Genomic DNA, 19,237 nt, shown 5'->3' with positions numbered 1-19,237 from the left:
TTAGGATGACTGGGAGGTAGTCACGTTCGCGTATATATATGGCGGTTATACACACGTATATTGATCGAATTTATGATACAACAGGAATGTGGATAATACCTCGAACCTTCTAGGCCCCCTTGCAGACGTAGCACTTGTGCTGTGATTTTGAATTAGCTGAAATTACGCGCGGTTGGCCCCATGGGGAAGGAGGGATACGGAGATTGAGTGCGCGTTATAAAAATGTTACGTCCAAACCTTGAGAGTCGACTAAAACGGACTGGGTCAAGTGATCATCTAACAGCGCTCTGCTCTCCCTGGCAAGCGCCGACTCAAGCTCGACAGCTACATCGCGGATGCGCGCCATCGAAGTCGCCGCGATCGTCCACACATGCCCCATGGATTTTAGGACGCCGATATTCAAGGCTAGGAAGCTTCGGCCTGTACGGCTCGATTGCTGGGGATCAGCAGTAAAGACAGCGAGTTGGACGATGGAACTTAGGACTAGAGTGCAGACGAAGAAGGGGCTATGACTAGCCACGCTGGTCGTCAAGGAGGCAAGCTTGGATAGGTTGACCGCCGCGCCGTATACCTTGGCTGTGTGTATTTGAGGGTTTGCGGAACTCGACGTGAAGGTGGGGGGTCGAGAACAAAATATGTGGCTAGTCACCGGTAGAAATGCAAGGAGATATGATTTTGGGAAGTGCAAGTATATTGAGGCGCAGTGCATTATCATAAAAGATTGGAATATCATTTGATCCACGTCACCATTATGATGCAACATCGCCTGCTTGCCGCTGGGCAACCGGTGGAACCACGCCGAAATGGTGACATCGAGGATATTGATAGTTTCATGGGAGACATGATTCCCGCTTGCGATCAGGCACTTTCGAAGTATTGTCGCTGCTTCGGCCCTGTACGCTGCGGATGAGAAATCGCCATCATTGTGGAACAGTGCCTGACGATCCATATCACGCAGTGAGATTGGAACAATCCCCAAGCGGCCATCCTGGTATTCGTCCATCTCACAAGGCAGGGGAATATCGAGTGTCTCTACTGTCAGCTGTAAAGCACCATCGACTTGCACAGCCGCCAGAAGGGTATCAATAATGAAGATCTCCCACCACGTACGCCGAGCACTCTCAGCCCGCACAGGATTCTGGATCTCCAAAGCCTCAGAAAATTCCCGGCAGTGAAGTCCTAGATCCAGACTCAAAGAAATCGCGTCACCAAGCCATTCCTTCGCCTCTCGCGGCTGGGTTCGTGCATGCATGATGATCGATAGGAGTAAAAGGGCTTGGACCTTCTCAAGGCTGGCTTCTGCCTCCTGGACGGCCGTGCATAGCTGGTGGGTGTGGTCTGGAACATTACTGGCAGGGAGGTAATGTACGCTGATGAACTGTACCACGTCCAGCAAGTAGATTGGGGGAGAAGAATGCAGGAATGCGTCGCGAGGCGGCAAGAATGGGTGGGCCTGATGGAAATGGAGGAAAAACAACGTAACCAGCTGGTTGTCGATCCGAGGGGGGAGCGATGAACAGGTCGCGTCCCCCTGTGGAGCAGCACATGCTAAGGAATCTAAAGGGGTCATCATTGCATTGCCGGTGGGCTCGACAGGTAGTGGAGGATAGTCTCCCATTGCACCTGAATAGGGCCAAGGCCGTCCTCGTCTCCCTCGGCGGCTCGGTACAAAGTGGCAAAAGAGACTCAAGTCCTTGCACCGGGTACATCCTGTCAGATTACCATCGCACTTGAGATGTTTCTCGCGACAGTTAAGACAGGCAACGGGGACAGAAGGGGGTAGGGTAGAGGAGGGACTGGACGAGGGGTCCATGTTGTAAGGCTGAGTGGATTATCGTGAAATTTAGAACGATGAATGATGGGATGCGGTCGAATTAAATACCGTATTGAACTACACAGTAATCAGGTGACCCACCCTGCTAAGCGCTAAGCCACGCCACAGGGCCCAATGAACCCTAATGTCTCAAGACAACCAAATTATATACCTCTACCTGTAGTTATATATTATCTACACCAGATGGAACTCCAGTTCGCCGTGAATATCAACGGCACTAGTGCCAACAAAGCAATAGTACCTGCCTGGATCTAGCTGCCATGAACGCGCCTCTGCATTATACCAACGCAATTCTTCCTTGCTGACCTGAATAGCGACGTCTCTGGTTTCTCCAACAGGTACGAACACCTTGCAAAATCCAGCAAGTGTCTTTTGATAGGTGACCAGCCCCTTCTTTTGGATCTGCTCGGACGGACTGACGTAGGCCTGGACTACCTCGGAGCCATCTTGTTCGCCAACGTTGGAGACGCGAGCGTGGATCGAGATGGTGGAAGCTGGTGCAGTGGTTATGTGCCCATCAAGGCGAATATCTGTGACCTCAAACCGCGTGTAAGACAATCCATATCCGAACGGCCAAAGTGGATTGATGCCGTGTTTATCGAGATGACGATATCCAACCAATACTTGCTCCCCGAATTCACAAGCGTCGTTGGCGGCCTGCCCGGGAAACCATGCATGAGAGCCGTGGTCCTCCAGCTGGCGAGGAAAGGTGATAGGCGTTTTACCGGAGAAGTTGCAATGACCTAGAAGGGCGTCTGCCAAGGCATTCCCATTCTCCTGGCCCTGGTACCAAGCCATGACAATCGCGCGGGCTTGATTCACCCACGGCATTGTTACAGCGCTGGCTGCCTGAACGACAACGATTGTATTAGGATTGGCCTCACATACTGCTTGGACGAGTGCATCCGTCTGGCCTGGCAATTCCATGTTGATGCGATCCCCACCTTCACCTTCCGAGTCCTTATTGTGACCGACGACGAGGACAGCTATATCGGATGATCTGGCGCAATCCACTGCGCGGTTTAGCATTGCCTGCTCATCCTCCTCCCGGGCAAGGCCAACCCGTAGGCCCGAGACATTTGGAAAGAGTGTATTATCAAAGGATTCGATGGGTGGTAGTGTCACTATGTTGTCCACCCTCAGGCGATATGTTTTCTCTGCCTGCAATTGCATCCGAACAGTCCGATCTTCACTGGAGCATCCTAGGAAGCCTCCGGTTATCCGTGACCACTCGGAATTATCAATGATCATTACATCGTCGATGAACAGCTTAGCCTTTCCTGTATTGGCCACACTCCATGTATACCAACCCGATACCTGGGGTGTCACAATGCCAGATGCCTGGTAACAGTAGGGGGTGCCCTTGAGCGATTCCGGGACATCACCATCGCTGAAGAGATATACAAGGGAGTCATCCCAGTAGGTGGTTGCTACTGGGGGCCCCTGAAACTCATGTCCGGCGTAGAAAGTTACCTCAAGGCCCTTGCGGGAACCATTAGGTGTGGTGAGCTTGCTACCTAGTAGAGGTGGGCGCAGACTAAACGGAATACCCTGCTCGTAGACAATTTCCGTCCCTGGATTGACTTGTCGGATGGCGGTCGTAAGGCATTCTTCGGGAGTGGTGATGTAAAATGGATTGACAGCAGCACTGCCAGCGCCTCCCGCTGTCGGACGGCGGGCATTAGGACCCAAGATGGCAATCTTCTCAAGAGAGGAGGGTTGCAAGGGTAAAACACCCTCATTCTTGAGGAGAACAAGACCGTCCTGTGCCGCCTCACGAGCGATCCGATGGAAGTTCGGGTCGTCCGGCGCTTTCTCAGATTCAGCCTCGTCGTTCTTTACGGCGCCATTGGCGGATGATTCGGACAGTAGACCGACCCGATCAAGTAGTTCTAAAATCCGTCTGACACTGGGATCAACGTGCTTGGCGACGTCGATCTGACCTTGTGCTATGGCAGCGAGGAGCTTTTCACCACGTCGCACCGCCGGCCCTGGCATTTCTAAGTCGGTAGTAGCGATCAGGCTCTCCACGGTACTGTTCAGCCCACCCCAGTCACTCATGACTATGCGGTCAAATTGCAATTCTTCACGCAGAAGCGGCTTGAGGATGGAAGGGCTCAAGTCCGCGTGGTATCCGTTTATCTTTGGATAGCTGACCATGGCAGTTAATGGGTCCGCATCCAGAGCCATCACGAAGGGTTTCATGTACACTTCGCGAAGAGTACGCTCGTCAATGGTTTGGTCGACGTTGAACCGCCGCGTTTCGGTATCATTCGCGATAAAGTGCTTCATGCATGCTGCCACCCCTTGGCTCTGAATACCCCGAATTATCGCAGTCGATACTTTCCCAATCAAGTACGGGTCTTCGCCGTAGCCCTCGAAGTTCCGACCACCTAGGGGGGATCGCGACAAATTCATAGTGGGAGCTAGGAGGACCTGGCAGTGCTTGCGTCGTGTCTCCTCCCCTAGGACGCCGCCCACCTTTTGGACCAACTCCGGATCAAATGTGGCAGCCAAAGAGATCCCACAAGGAATGAATGTTGTCAGTGAACCATATGTCCATTTTGACCCTCTCGCTCCAGCTGGCCCATCCGTCATCTTTAAACTAGGGATCCCCAGCCTGTCGATGTTCGCTGTTTCCCACATGTTTTTCCCAGCCAACAGGGAAACCTTCTCCTCCAAGGTCAAGGCCCGAAGTAATTCTTCCACGGCGGATTTCTCATGGTGAACCATATTCATCGGATTCAGGACCCCCTTCGAGAGAGATACAACGAACGGAATAATGATAGCTACGAGAAGAAGAGAAATGATTGAGCGTACAACGTGTAAATCTGGGTATCTTCATCCTCTCAATTTCCCCCGCAACCTTTATAATGCGGAGTTGGAGAGAGAACCCCAAAGCCAGCGTCATGGTATACTGCTCGTATCCGGGGCATCATCGCCACGCAGCGTGGTGGATCGGACAGAACCCACTCGGTGACGCTGAGATTTCGGTATCTTAGAATTCGTGGAATAAATGGGGCTTAGCCCCACTGGTCGCCGAAATGGTGGGTCGATTCGATAGGCTCCGTGAAAAGATGATTTAGACTCCCGGTGGGATAGTCTAGAGTCTGGAGCCAAGACTAGGAACTAAACTAAGTGTACCAGCCGGGAAGGCCCTACATGTTTCCGTTCGACTGGTGTACTCGTTTGCTTGCCCTAATATCGAGATGACAACTTCAATGTTTCTTCATTTACTGTAGATATATTTATTTTTCGAGCGGACGGTCATCGAACTTCCACAACCCTGTCGAGGTAATAACCTTGCATATGAAGGTACATCAGCGTGGATGTGCCACTAGCCTCATACCATACGATGATCTGAAGGACGGCTTATCCAACCACGAACAGACAAGGATTGAACCATATTCCCTCTTGGCTATAGACCATGTGGTTCAAACAAACGCTATTCCACATGGTTGCACTAGGATACGAACGAAGCGGGGACAAGGAATAAGTTGGGGCTAGATATTGCTTCCCCATAAACCAACCCCGTATTTGCCTGCCATAGGCGGAGGCGAATACTGAACAAGGCCTGCTGCAAAATTCCTGGGGCAGGAAATGTGATAAAAGGCGAGCAGCGGTTGCGCCTAGTTCGTAGTTCAAACTCATTATCGTCAACCCAATTCCAATTTTTACCTCCTGCAAATATCCTCTATCATATGGCACCTCGCACAGACACCACGATGTCTTCAGCCACGTCCAACCTCACCTGGACCATATTCATGGTCATGATATTTGGCTCTTTATCATCTGCTGGATTTGGATTCGACCAGGCCTGGTGGTCAGCTATCATGAGCTTGGACCAGTTCTTGCGTAGGTTTGGTTCATATGATCCGGCCCAGGAGAAATGGATTCTCTCCTCTAGAAATCAGTCTATTGGAACTGGTATGGGTTACGTTGGTGTTATTCTGGGCGTCATATGTGGCACACCGTTGAATGAACGGTTCGGACGCAAGATGACTCTTTACATCCAGTCCTTTGCGGTAGCAGTGGGTGTCATCATCGAGTCGACTTGCACCACAAGCTACGCTCAATTCGTTGTCGGCAAAGCAATTGTGTATTTTGGCGGCGGTATTGCCACCAACGCCATCCCCACATATCAAGGCGAGTGTGCCCCGCCATCGTTGCGAGGACTGATGGCCGGCACATACAACGCATTCCTTATGATTGGCGGCTTCGCAGCTGCACTCATCGTCTACTTGTGTCGTCATATCACCACCGACTGGGCCTGGCGAGTCGTTGTCGTGGCACAAATTGGTATTCCTTTCATGGGCTGGATCAGCCTACCCTTCCTGCCAGAGTCACCACACTGGCTGATCAGACGAGGCCGGCTGGATGAGGCAACTAAGGCCCTTCGCCGTCTCCGTGGCTCCGGGTTCCCCGCCGAAGAAGAGGTCGTAATACTCCAACAAATATTGGAAGAAGAGCGGGCATTGCGAGAGGCCACCAGCTGGAAGGATTGCTTCTCTAGTGCGGTTAACCTTCGCAGGACAATCATATGTGTCGGTGCTCAGGTCTTCCAACAGGCTCAAGGGATTTCCTTCGTCGCGAACTACCAAGCTGTTTTCCTCTCCCAGATTGGGTTTCGCGAAGTGCTACTTATGTCTGTCGTTGTATATGTTATTGGCGTGGTAGCGAATCTGTTAAGCATGTTCACGGCCGACCGATCGGGGCGGCGCAGTGTCATGCTTGGTGGTGCAGCACTTCTCTGTGCATGTATGATGGTCATCGGCGGGTTGACCACACGCGGCACGTCGCATATGTCATACTCTATGCAGGTAGCAACGGTTGTCATGTTGATGCTCTGGTTCTTCTGCTTCCAGACTACCTGGGGCCCTCTCGCCTGGGTCATTACTTCTGAGGTTCCGCCAACGTCCGTCCGAGAGAAAATGGTTACGCTATCCGGCTTTTCCGCCTACGGTGTCGGCTTGATTATTGTATTTGTGAACCCGTACACACAAGATGCTATTGGTGGTAGCGTTGCCTTCATCTACGGGTCACTGTCGGTTGTCGCATTTCTATTCACGTTTTTCTTCGTACCTGAGCTGCGGCAACGAAGCTTGGAGCAGATTGACGAGATGTTCAATGAGCAATTGCCAACTCGCAGCTTTGCATCGTACGTCTGCAATATCCCTGACGAAGGGCGGGTTGAAAAGCAAACCGAAACGGTTGAATATGTTGAGAACCTCCCTTGAGTACAGACCTACTTTTGCCCCCTCTGACTAGTCATATCTTATTGCTGTGGATTGACCTTAAGCGCCTTAGACAACCACCTTGACTTTCTTATTTATTGACTACCCTGATACGTCTCATTCCCATTTTATATATGCCCCCTCCAGATGTATGTGAATCGGCTATACTACGGATTCATTCTTAAAACATGTATTTTACCACGGGGATATTGCAATGGAATCGCTATCGAAAGACTAATTGAGTGTAGCCAAAGAAGTTGCAGGCAGTGTTATTGTAGGAGCAAGGGTAATACTCTATCTTGATTTATAAACCTATTGTGAGCATCGCTGTGCGTAGTTCTATTTCCAGTAGCGAGAGTATATGGATTTCCCTTGTTGCCGTCCGATCGGCCTCATCCATTTCCGAATGCGGTAAAGACGCCCTTAACCCTACTGCTCCAAATGTTGAACTGCGACCGCAATTTCTTATCGAAGGCTTTTTCCCCTGTGTTCATTGATTCTTAAGTTCAATGCAAAGCAAGGTAATATGAGATAAATCTCCACATCGCTGTATACTTTACCACATGTACTTCGTTTCGTGGGGAAGCAATTGAAAGGTTTGAGTGCATAGTTATAAACCAACCATTATACGCACGGTTTCGACAAGGCTCTACCCACCGAGCAGGTAGCAAGAACATCTGATTGACCATAAAGGTCTGCAGTCCTCAGGTTACCTTTTTGGCCCGGGTACCGAATGCCTTAGGGTAGGGCATGCTTCTCGCCGAATTAGTGGGTCGAAGGAATATCCGCCGGGCTTCAACGGTGGCAAACGATTGGCCACAAGTGCAACTGAGGATAGAGGTGATCCCCAAACACAGCGCAAACTTCAATGACCAATGTACATTCCGTATAACCGGTATATTTACCTGAGCCTGGGCTATTCCTTACTGGGCTTCTCTTGCGCCGTGTTTATCTGATAGATCATCCGTCATAACCGATTGGTCTCGAGTCACATGCACATATACACTTCTATATAGATAGAGAGATGTCCACAATACTCCATGCAGATCAACCGTGCCATCATGGCGTTAAGCACTCGCGATACAGAAGTCAACAGCATGACTTCCTCTCTAGAAAAGCAGGAAGGAGAACTACCGGACTGGACAACGGATCCATCCAACGCCCAGAACTGGAGTTTGGCCAAAAAGTTATACAACACGTCGATTCCGTCCCTTCTTTGTCTGCTTATGTTAGTGCTTCTCTCTAGAGATGGGAACTCGATAAACAAACTAACCTTCGCATGCAAATAGATCCTTCGGCCTGGCCATCTATTCGCCATCCCACGCTCATGTGCAAGAGGACTTTCACATCAGTAACACCCTTTCGCTACTCCCATTCACCTTATATGTGTATGGCCTGGCTTTTGGTCCAATGATCTCCGCTCCGTTGAGTGAGACCTTTGGGCGCCGCTTCGTGTATATTATCATGACTCCACTGGCCCTGCTATTCATCCTAGGTGCTGGATTTGCCCAGAATTTCGCGACGCTTGCCATATGCCGCTTGTTGGGTGGCATCCTGTGCTCTGCACCTCTCGCCGTGGGCGCCGGGACCATGATGGATGTCTGGTCGGGCCCAAATACGAACCGCGGGGTGGTTGTGTTGATGGGGGTTGCTTTCCTGGGACCCGCTCTAGGATCCCTCGTGGGCGGATGGATTGCCGAATACAAAGATTTTCGATGGTCTCAATGGACAACTTTGTTCCTCGGAGCGGCCCTATGGGTCTATTCGATGGGTGCCCAGGAGACGTACGCGATCCCTATACGCCGCCGCCTAGCTAAAAAGGCCGGACTGACTCCTCCTCCAAAGCCGATTCCTGATGGTCTAGCGGGAATCAAGATACTCATGACAGTCACACTGGCACGACCTCTCTACATGCTGCTCACCGAGCCCATCGTCACCCTCTGCTCCCTCTACTCCTCGCTGAATTTCTCCGTGTTGTTTTGCTTCCTTGCCTCGGTGCCGCTGATATACAGCACCAATTATGACTTCTCACCGGGTCAGTCTGGACTGGCTTTCATTGGCATTGCCGTGGGCTGTATCATCGGTGCTATGGCGTTGGTGATCGTCGACGCATACACGTTGTCCAAGCACCGTGCCAGACATCCCGGGGAGCCAGCACCTCCCGAAAGAATGCTTATGGCCGCGATGATGGGGAGCCCCCTGATGCCTGCGGCATTATTCTGGTTTGCCTGGACCTCACAGCCTGGGATTCATTGGATAAGCAGTATTATCGCCATGGGGCTCTTTGGCTGCTCGAACATTATGATCTTTGTACGCCTTCTACCTGGTACAATGTGATATGGTGCTAACGCCGAGTGAAATGCAGGTCTCAACGATGCTATATCTTACGAACGTGTACGGAGCCAAGGCTGGGGCCTCAGCTCTGGCAGCAAACGGTCTGCTGCGATATGGTGTGGGCGGTTCTTTTCCCTTGTTCACCATCCCAAGTAAGTTGTCGTCACTCTAACCACTGGCCTGGGACGGTAGCTGACTGATTGATATAGTGTACAACAATCTTGGTTTTACTTGGGCATCAAGCCTGCTCGGCTTCCTCGCTATCGCCTTTGCTCCTCTGCCTTGGATATTCTATCGGTTCGGAAGTAAGATCCGTCAATCCAGCGCTTACACGGCATGACCCTCATAGCCAACGTCAAGTCACTGAAGATACGAAGAGTCACTGGGGCTTAAAGCCATCCACAAATACCTACAGCTGAGTTGCCTACGATCGCGACGACAGACAAGAGATCTCATCCAGGTCCAACGGTTGACGGAGACGTGCAAGAAGAGTATCGAATTGTAGCTAAGAACATATCCATAATAGTAACATGGACACAATGAACAATTTAAAACATCATAACGAAGCAACCAGCCCCTACCATTCTGGACTTCCTCACCTCGAAGCATTCCCTGGAAGGCAAACCGCAACGGGATCGGAAAGATTTAGGCTCTTTGTATTTGAAGTAAGCCCTGCACAACTTTTCACCATAGCAGAAATGTGCACGGGAAGGCTCTGTCAGAATCAGGAAAACCCGAAACTCTTGCCTTCCGCTCAAACATAATGATGCAGTCCGAGCCACCGAACGCAAAGTATGAGATATCTTCACCCTTTTTGATCTTTTGGCCTTGAAGCTCCTTTCTCACGTTAACAGACGAAACCATGGCCATGCCAATGGGAAGCACGGCAACCCTGCTCAAGTACTCATTGTTTACATCACCACTCCTCGGGTCTGAAGGAACTGATAACCCGGAGTGTCGGGGGCATCAAGGGTACGGATGCCTGAAGTGTTCCTTTGTTTTCCACGGGACATTCTTCAATATTACCTCATCTTTCACCACTCTCCACTCTTTCTTTTGCAGGACGACCTCTGAGTCCTCGCTGATAGGATACGCCCCGGCGAAGATAGAATCAGCAGGGAAGGCCACAATATGATAATCATCGGGACACGCGATCTTGCGAGGGTTGTCGAGCCTCCGGTAGAAGAACTTATTGAATGTTGTCCAGTTCTTGGCATCCCCCTCAGAATCGAAAACACGGAAGAGGGGAGAGTTTCGGAATGTCGTAATGGCAGCCTCATTAATGGATTGAGGAAGGCTTGTCCATGCTGCTTCCGATCTCTTTGGCAAATTGGACCACCCAGTCAGAGAGGAGCTTGAGGGGCTTGTTCAAACTCAGCGGTTGAATCTTAGTCAGACGAGAGCCCAACGGCTCTTGGGACAGGGCGAAATAGAACACACGAAGGATGTAGTAGATGTCGCGACCTTTGGTTGACTCAGTAGGAACCCAGCTTCGGACCAGCCAGTCGGTGAACTCAAGAAAGCCTCTCGATGAGATGACGCCGTACTTGTCCAGCTCGGGAATGTCCCATTTGTGAGCGTTTTTGACGACCTGCTCAAGGTCGTCTTCCTCCCAGAGCAGCTCCTCTCGAATTTCTCGGACCACTTCGCTTTATACTGCCATGGCGATTCCTTGGGTTAATTCTTTGGATGTAAAACAATAGATGGAACTGTAGGAAAGATTGGAAACTACTGCAAATAGGAGTCTGTATTGATGTGGGCGTTCTAGACTTATCATTTGAAGTTTTGGAGAAGGCTTTCCAACATCATATGAGATCGGGATCGGTGTCCGTGAAACGAAACGGAATCTGCTTGTGAGAGATAAGGTTAAGTCCGACACCATACTACCTATCGAAGGCCTTATGTGTTTTAGGCTCTTCTATAACCGTTACACCTTATCGCTTGAAACGAATGATCCGTCACGAGATAGACCACCGCTCATGTCATCGTGGAGACTGGCTTAGGTGAAACCAACCACTATTAGAAGCTTGGAGCCGCCCGGAAACTAAGCTCTCATACAGAAATAACCAGGGCCAGGGATGAACAGTTTCCATAACCTGATCCTCCACTAGGGCTTCCATCATGATACATAATCGCATGCAACCTCGCTGTGGCCGAAACGCCCTCTCCATCAGGATCGCATTACTTAGTCTTTATGAGTGCAAAACATGCTCCGCTGGCGTGAGGGTGACATAATACATCTGACGTCTAGATCGCTATGTGGGGAAGACTGCAATCTATTCCAGATGTCACATTATGTACTGCCCCTTCGTAATGGCGAGCCAATAACTCTAGGAAGCCACGGCGCATTCTCGCAATAAAGGTGGACACTGTATCTTGAAGGTGTGGCAGGTTCAGGGTTGGGAAGGAAAGGGAGGCGGCTTGTAGTACATCATTGGAATCATAATTTCAGAGCCGGCTTAGTATGCCAGAGCTTCAATATCCAAGGAAGGACAAAAGCTAGATCACTCCAGTGTTCACCTGCCCAGCAAAGTAACTCCCCGGTATCTCGGTGGCTCGGTGCAAAGCACGTTCCGACAGACGCCGAACAGACGGGACCCACTGCTTTACCTTCTCAGACAACTCAGACACAACTGAACCGCCTGCACTGTCTATCGGACCTGCTGCCTGTACCGCACCATGTGTGGACTGGACGAAAGAGAACGGTTTATTTTCCTCTTCGGGTTGTAATAGTGGAGTGTGGTGAGTAAAGGATTATAGAGGTCTTTGTGTGTCTTGTGGCGTCTGTATGTGCAATACGAGACTGCCAAGCCACGCTGTTTTGCTTTAAGCGCGTATATGATGGTTATTTAAATGGTCTTGGTATGTAATCCATCCATCAATGGATCATCAGTGGCTGTGGGTCTCTGGAACAACACCAGACTGGCCTCCCAAGCAATTATACTTTCTGGATGGGCTGCGGACCTTGTCTTATAAATTGAATAGAGCCGGTATGTCAGCATCACAGCGAGGCGATATGTCTCAGTTGCTGATTACAAAAGTATTGGAAATAATTAACGGAGGTGTTCCGCACCTCAGAGCAGAGGCGTGAGTACTTCACTGTATTTATATCATGTAGGGTCACATCCTTTGTTAGTAACCAGCTGCAAACAGAACTAGACTTTCGACAATCTAAAGACAACTGGGTTTCGCACCACAACAACATTGAACATGTATCAGATCAAGAACGTCGCAGTGGCTGGTGTGAGTTCTACCAGAGCCTACCTTGACAAGGGAATGAGTGCTGACCAGAGCACAGGCTACTGGCAATGTCGGGAGCAAAGTGTTACAAGCTCTACTCGACGTGGCAAGATTCAAAGTCACAGTGCTGACTCGAAAGGAAGGACATCCTTTTCCAAAAGGAGTGGAGACGAGGGTGGTCAACTACGACTCGATAGACTCTCTATCCGAGGCTGTCAAGGGACAGGATGCGGTCATAGATTGCACTGTCAGCATAGACGGTGATTCCCATATCCACCTTATGGATGCTGCTGCCGCTACCGGTGTCTATCGTTTCATTCCGTCTGAATTCAGTTTTGATCCTACCAACAAGAACAGATGTTCTATTCCAGTCTTCACTGGGAAGTGTAGAGCATTTGAACATATTCGCCAGCTGGCTGAGCGGGGCAAGATTACGTATACGACAATTTCAAACGGTGCCTTCCTTGACTGGAACCTAAAAACCGGATTTATGAACATCGACTTGAACAAGAGGACTATCGCTTTGTTGAACGACGGCAAGGTGTCTATTGCATGGACTACGCTGGACTCTGTGGGCAAAGCGACCGCCGCCGCTCTGCTTAACCCGCGTGAGACAGAGAACAAGGCGCTTTATATCTACAGTATTCAGAAAAGTCAGAGAGAGGTCGCAGACATAGCGCAAGAAGCTCTAGGCAAGGACGGCTGGAAAATAACCAGTGTTGACATGGAGAAGGTTTTTGCAAAGGCATTAGACGACTTTAGAACTGGACACGTTTCTTTCCAGGTTATGGGCGACCTCATCCGTTATGGTAATTCACGGCCTGATTACGGCTTTCCGTGGAGAAAGGACGACAACGAGCTGCTTGGTGTGAAGGCTCTGGATGACGAGGAAGTGAAGCAGCTGATTCAGGACATTGCGTCTCAGGCTGTATAGATTTTTCAGCTACAGGCTTTTGTACTCGCAGTGTGGCACAAGGCTAGAAAGCAAACTCAATGACACCGAATGCATCAAGGGCCATGGCAGAGGTTCAGGCCTGAGTGGCTCTTACAAATAGATGATACGGAATTTGCAAGTCAATTCCAAGGTATCTCATATAGAGGCCTTCGTCCAACAGGTCATATACTTGTACCATGGTCCTGGAAGTAACTTTGTGTTTATCTAAACTCAAGACGCCCCTTGTTATGTCACAGCCTTTGATCTCAATACTTGATGTTCTCTTCACTAGGGCGCGATGTCAAGATGCAGAGCAGGATTCGAGTATTTATTCATAGTACTCATATCAATACTATCTGCGAGTTATCCTCATGGAGTAGTAGAACCGATAATGACAACTTCCAAGCACCCATCACCACCCTGATTTACACCTAGACCGACATCTCCATGTTCACCACGGTTAAAACCAATAAGCAGCTATTGCCCTATCCTATCCAGAGGTTACCGCAGTTTCTCACCCGCCGACATCTTTGGATTTGTCCAAATGGCGGAACAGCACCCACAACAAGACGGTCGCACCACCCAGAAGCCCCGCCAAAATAGCATACATGGTAATTAGATGTGGATCTTTGGTCAACGGGGTAAACGCCAGGGCGAGGCACGTCCCGATGCCAGCCATCGCCAGCCAGATCGCCTGCACCAGTGTCTTCATACTCTTAGGGGCGTGGTTATAGGCATACTCGGTTCCCGTGGTAAGACAAAACACTTCCGCCAGGGCACCTCCAAGATAGATAGGGATCTGGAGAAAGACGGATATCTGGTTGGGCACCGTGCTGTCGTGCGAGCCCGGGCACGCGAGCGGTGCCTCGTAACAGGGTCCTGTCTGATAAATGAGCTTTTGAACCACGGTGGTATAGACCATGGAGAGGGTCAGGACGATGAATCCGACTGTCATGCGTGCAATCGGTCCGAATGCCACCTTTCGCCTTGTTAGGCAAGGGTACAATCCCTTTTGGATTATTGGTGCCACAATAATCCCGGAGATGGCCCCGGCGATTTTCATCATATCGTTGGGAATACCGTAGGTGACCATCTGCCCAGCTTGGGAAATCAAATTGTTGAAGGTCTGGTTATAGCATAGCCAGTGGATGGGGAATAGCAGCCTGGTATCTTCATGTTAGACCTGGTAGATGTAACTTGGGGACAGTCTGGGGGCCTTCACGCACAATACTTGACATGTTAGAAGACTTCGTTTGATATCCTCAACAAAAGAATCCGTCCAAGGAACTACGCGACCGTGTTGAAGTTGGGCGTGTGGCTTGGCAGCATCCATTCGAAAGCCCCCGGAAATTCCACAGCGCAGGGCAGCCACAACCTGTGGCATGATGTTGCTGGTCGGTGATACTCGAACTGAAACCTCCAGTCGTTAGTCGGTCACTCCCAAACGGGTTATAGAATGAATGAACTGACCAAAGTAATTGCGGCAAGAAGGACTGGAATAAGGGCCAACCACATGAGACAGCACGGTATCAAGTAGGCGAGCCAGAACCCAACATATCTTTCCAACAGCGGCGTAGCATCGGCCACGAAACCCACCACGTTAATAGCCCTATATTCACCGTCAGACGTTTTGGTTACAAGGAGGGGAGATATTCTACAGACCAGTAGAACACATTGTAGATATACGTAATGGTTAGCTCACGACTGGTGACAACCTTCTCTCCTTTCTTCCTGGTCTGGATTCGAAACTCGGTTGCATCATATTGGTCGGCTAGAAAAGATCAGCGTAACATTCTTCGGGCGCAGAGACTTTCGCCCACCGATAAACGGGACCACCGTGGTTTTGAATGCCCCTGATCCAACAGCCAGTAACACACAGGCAGCAATCACGCCTGCAAGAGCAGCTCCCCCATGAATAGCGACGGGCAATGACGTCGCAAATAAAATTGTTGCCCCGATGGCCTCAATGCTGTTAACCTGTTAGCCTCTACACAGAACTAGCACCATAAAGGACGTGGGGTGAAGGGATAAAAATAGAATAGCACGGTACATGGCAGAGTAGAGCATGGTCTTGTATCGGCCCAAGAAACTATCAGCGAGCACAGCCGCTGGAACTGGCATAATATAGGACCCAATGATCAGTGCGTTCACAATATTGGATGCAGCTGCCTGGCCGAGGCCCAAAGCGCCGGGTACCTCGCCGCCGGGGGCATTTTGCAGGTAGTTCTCTAAGGAGATGGTTAGCTACGGTCCCTAATCATAAAAGGTGCGGGGAGACGATTTTAACGCACGCAGAGGGGCCGTCGCCCCATACCATACAAAGCGTTCCAAGATACCCGCGATGCATGCCACCCACAGTCGGACAGGGATCTTGTCCACAACATGGAGAAGATCGCAGACTTCATCTTCAGTTGCCACGCGACTGTCATCATCCGAGTCGGCTAGGGAGCGAATGGCATCCACAACGGCGGGGGCATCTTTCTCAGGAAGCTCTTCTGGATTCTTATCTATATACGACGAAGAAATCAAGGCACCAGGGTCAGTATCATCGCCCGCATCACGTGCAGGAGGAGCCATCACCAACCGTGATTTGGAGTCTGACTCTGCGGAAACTACCGCAGAGCCGTTCACAACGGACATGGGGCCCGACATTTGTTTAGATAGTGAATAACTTGGCCGAGCAATGACAATTCTCGCCTAATTCTGGGAGCGGAAAAGGTTCACGAAAGGGTATGTAGGGGGAGAGAAGAGGAGACCGGTAGATTGAGCAGGCTGCGCGTTGGAGAGTAGAATTAGAATCAACCGCCGGCCCGCCGGGGTAGTTGGCAGTATTAAGTCTTTTCAGTGCTCCCACAGCACATGATTTGACGACAGGGGTCGATCATACTCGGAGTTATTATTGCTGCTAGTTCGTCAGTTAATAAGTGTCGACGCGAGATAAACAGAGCACTACACCCGATGCGGTAAATGTGTCAGCTGAGGCGATGTAACCCTCGTATCACTGGCAAGATGAGAAATTTCATCTTGAAATGGCGAAATTAGGCTCTCTGCCCTCAGTTTAAGTATAAAATGCACTGTTCAGTAGAGTATACTTGTGGTTCACTCTTTCGTTGTCAAGTTTGATGTTCTGTTTCGTTCTCTAGATTCAAGTCGTTATCGATGATTGTTCCTCAGTTCTTTAGGTTGTAGAAAGTATATATCTTTCTCATACTGTTTATAAAAACAAATGTTGACCCAAGCCCCTCTGATGTAGACAACCACGATTTCTTGTACCTACCTAGATAATGTGACAAAGTATATCTAGATCCCTAATTGTCAAAAATTGGTATTATAGTTATCGTTTGAGCTGAAGCTGATCGCCAGAACGAAGGCCGACAGCATTTGTACACGTTGCTAAGGCCGGCGTGGCTGAACGGTTAACTTACGTAATCCCCCAGCCATTTTAACGTAACGTAGCCGGCAACCGAGCGTTCCGCGCAACCGAGCGTTCCACCTCACGCGTTTTTGACCATGGCTAAAAAGTCTACCTAATTCAACCACCAACCATGCCACCAAAAGCGCTTAAAAATTTAAAAGAATCAATTGAAAAGGAAGGCAGAGTTCTACTTGCTATCTCAGCTATTAAAAAGCAAGAAATTAGCTCTATTCGTGAAGCTGCACGTGTTTTTAATCTTACTCCTACTATTATACGCCGTCGGCTTTCTGGTATTCCTGCACGCAATGAAGTGCGTGCTAATGGTTATAAATTGACTCAGAATGAGGAGGATTCCTTAGTACGCTGGGTCCTATCACTAGATCAACGTGGAGCGCCTCCCCGGTCTGCGCATGTACGAGAAATGGCCAATATTCTGCTTGCTAAACGTGGTGATCCTATACCTAGTACTGTAGGTCAGAAATGGGTATCTCATCTAGTTCAGCGCAGAGATGAGCTGAAATCCCGCTTCTCTCGCCGCTACAACTATCAGCGCGCTAAATGTGAGGATCCTAAGCTTCTACGTGAGTGGTTTGAACGCGTACAAATCACTATAATATAGTATGGAATTCAACCGGACGATATCTATAATTTTAATAAAACTGGCTTTGCAATGGACTTAATATCTACTACTAAAGTAGTTACCCGAGCTAAGTTAGTGTCAGAGGAATATCTACTAGTCAGGGTAGAGGACCTGTCAACTAGGTAAGGATACGTGGGCAAAGCACTAGGTAGTAGATACTAGAGATAGAAGACTAATTCTTGATTTTCTACTAATAACTACAGTATTAATTTATAGCCGAGAACTTCTAAGATTCTTTATATATAATAATCAATTCTTTTAATAAAGCTACTATATATTATTAAAAAAATAATAAATATAAATATCGAAAACACTGTTCAGCCACTAGAATATCTATATATCTAGAATAAAGTATACTATATAGTTATTTTATATAATTATTATTATTTCTATAATAATTACACTCTTTTTTTCTAGATTAATTATCTCTAGATAATAATTAACGCGTTATTTATATTAAATAATCAATATTTTAAAAATATATTAAATATTTTATATAGAAATATTAATTCTATATAAATTATTATTAAATAAATAATAGTTATCTATAATAATAATATTAATATTAATAAAATATTAAATAAGTTTTTTTCTACTATTTTTATATTTTATTTTTCTTTATTTTATAATATCTCTTCTATATATTATAAATCTTTTTTTTTTTATATTTTAAATCTAATTATTTCTTTATATTTGTTTATTAATATTATTATATCTTACTATAAGAGAGTTATTAATATTTTAATTATTCTCTCTATTTTATAGTATCTATATTATTTAAAAATTACTATTAAAAATAAAGAGCGCGGAAAGAATAAATTATTTATAATTAATTATAAATTTAATAATACAGTATTAATATTATATAAATAATATAATAGTTAAAATATTAATTATAATTAAATATATTTTTTTATCTAGTATACTATTTATTATTAATTTATAAAAATTTTTTAAAATATACTAGATAATATATATAATTTATATTATATATTAAAGTAAATAAAAACTATTTTCTAGAATAAAAATAAAAAATAAATTATATTTAATTTAAAAATATAAAAATTAATTATTTAAATTTATATTATATTATATTATATTTTTAATAAAATAAAATCTCATCCGGTGTAATATGGCCGCTTTTGTAGTTATTCCTTCCCGTTTGGGTGTGGGTCCTGCCCCATTTAGTTACCGTGGTTCCAACTGTGGGACTTATTGCCCATTATAGTAAAGACAATTACTGCTTTAGGAAAATGTTCTTGCTGCTTTATAGAATTGCCGCTTTTATTATTAAAATAGCTATAATTAGTTTAACCCCACTGAGAGCTGGGTGGCAAAAATTTTGTTAAGTCTGGACTCTGTACATTCTTTACATATGCAATAAGTCAGGTATGCAGCATACTTGCCTTATCGACTTGGGGCAAATGCTATGTAATGAAGAACAGCTAATCTTTAATACTATGTATAGCCCGCAGATTATATCCTCATAGATTAAATATAAATATGGTTGTGGTTAATATGAATAAAATCCGTCTGCTGAGACTGCAGTCTACTCCGTTTATTAAACTATCACAATACCCAACCTTCCCAACTACCCCCATACCAG

The 19,237-nt window shown here is 47.6% G+C and overlaps 4 protein-coding genes across 4 annotated transcripts; 1 reads left to right on the top strand and 3 right to left on the bottom strand.

The window, feature by feature from the left end:
* Positions 1-214: 214 nt before the first annotated feature.
* AO090166000049 (Zn(II)2Cys6 transcription factor) lies at positions 215-1,813 on the bottom strand (the record flags this gene model as incomplete). Its single annotated transcript, XM_001822782.3, has 1 exon — positions 215-1,813. One exon carries the CDS (start codon positions 1,811-1,813, stop codon positions 215-217), a length of 1,599 nt encoding a protein of 532 aa, XP_001822834.3.
* Positions 1,814-2,008: 195 nt separating this feature from the next.
* On the bottom strand, positions 2,009-4,567 carry AO090166000048 (glycoside hydrolase family 3 protein; the record flags this gene model as incomplete). Its single annotated transcript, XM_001822781.1, has 1 exon — positions 2,009-4,567. One exon carries the CDS (start codon positions 4,565-4,567, stop codon positions 2,009-2,011), a length of 2,559 nt encoding a protein of 852 aa, XP_001822833.1.
* A 2,271-nt stretch (positions 4,568-6,838) lies between these two features.
* On the top strand, positions 6,839-9,742 carry AO090166000047 (MFS transporter; the record flags this gene model as incomplete). Its single annotated transcript, XM_023237059.1, has 5 exons — positions 6,839-6,992; positions 8,089-8,296; positions 8,358-9,378; positions 9,434-9,554; positions 9,612-9,742. 5 exons carry the CDS (start codon positions 6,839-6,841, stop codon positions 9,740-9,742), a joined length of 1,635 nt encoding a protein of 544 aa, XP_023091928.1.
* Positions 9,743-12,844: 3,102 nt separating this feature from the next.
* On the bottom strand, positions 12,845-16,228 carry AO090166000046 (uncharacterized protein; the record flags this gene model as incomplete). Its single annotated transcript, XM_023237058.1, has 8 exons — positions 12,845-12,983; positions 14,095-14,739; positions 14,803-14,951; positions 15,047-15,185; positions 15,239-15,347; positions 15,397-15,545; positions 15,627-15,804; positions 15,868-16,228. The coding sequence occupies 8 exons, from the start codon at positions 16,226-16,228 to the stop codon at positions 12,845-12,847; spliced, it is 1,869 nt and encodes a 622-aa protein (XP_023091927.1).
* Positions 16,229-19,237: the final 3,009 nt, after the last annotated feature.

The sequence above is a fragment of the Aspergillus oryzae genome, chromosome 4, assembly GCF_000184455.2.
Source record: "Aspergillus oryzae RIB40 DNA, chromosome 4".
NCBI classification, from domain to species: Eukaryota; Fungi; Ascomycota; class Eurotiomycetes; order Eurotiales; family Aspergillaceae; genus Aspergillus; species Aspergillus oryzae.
The sequence above is the reverse complement of the archived record's forward strand: the minus strand, read 5'-3'. Positions and strand labels throughout refer to the sequence as shown.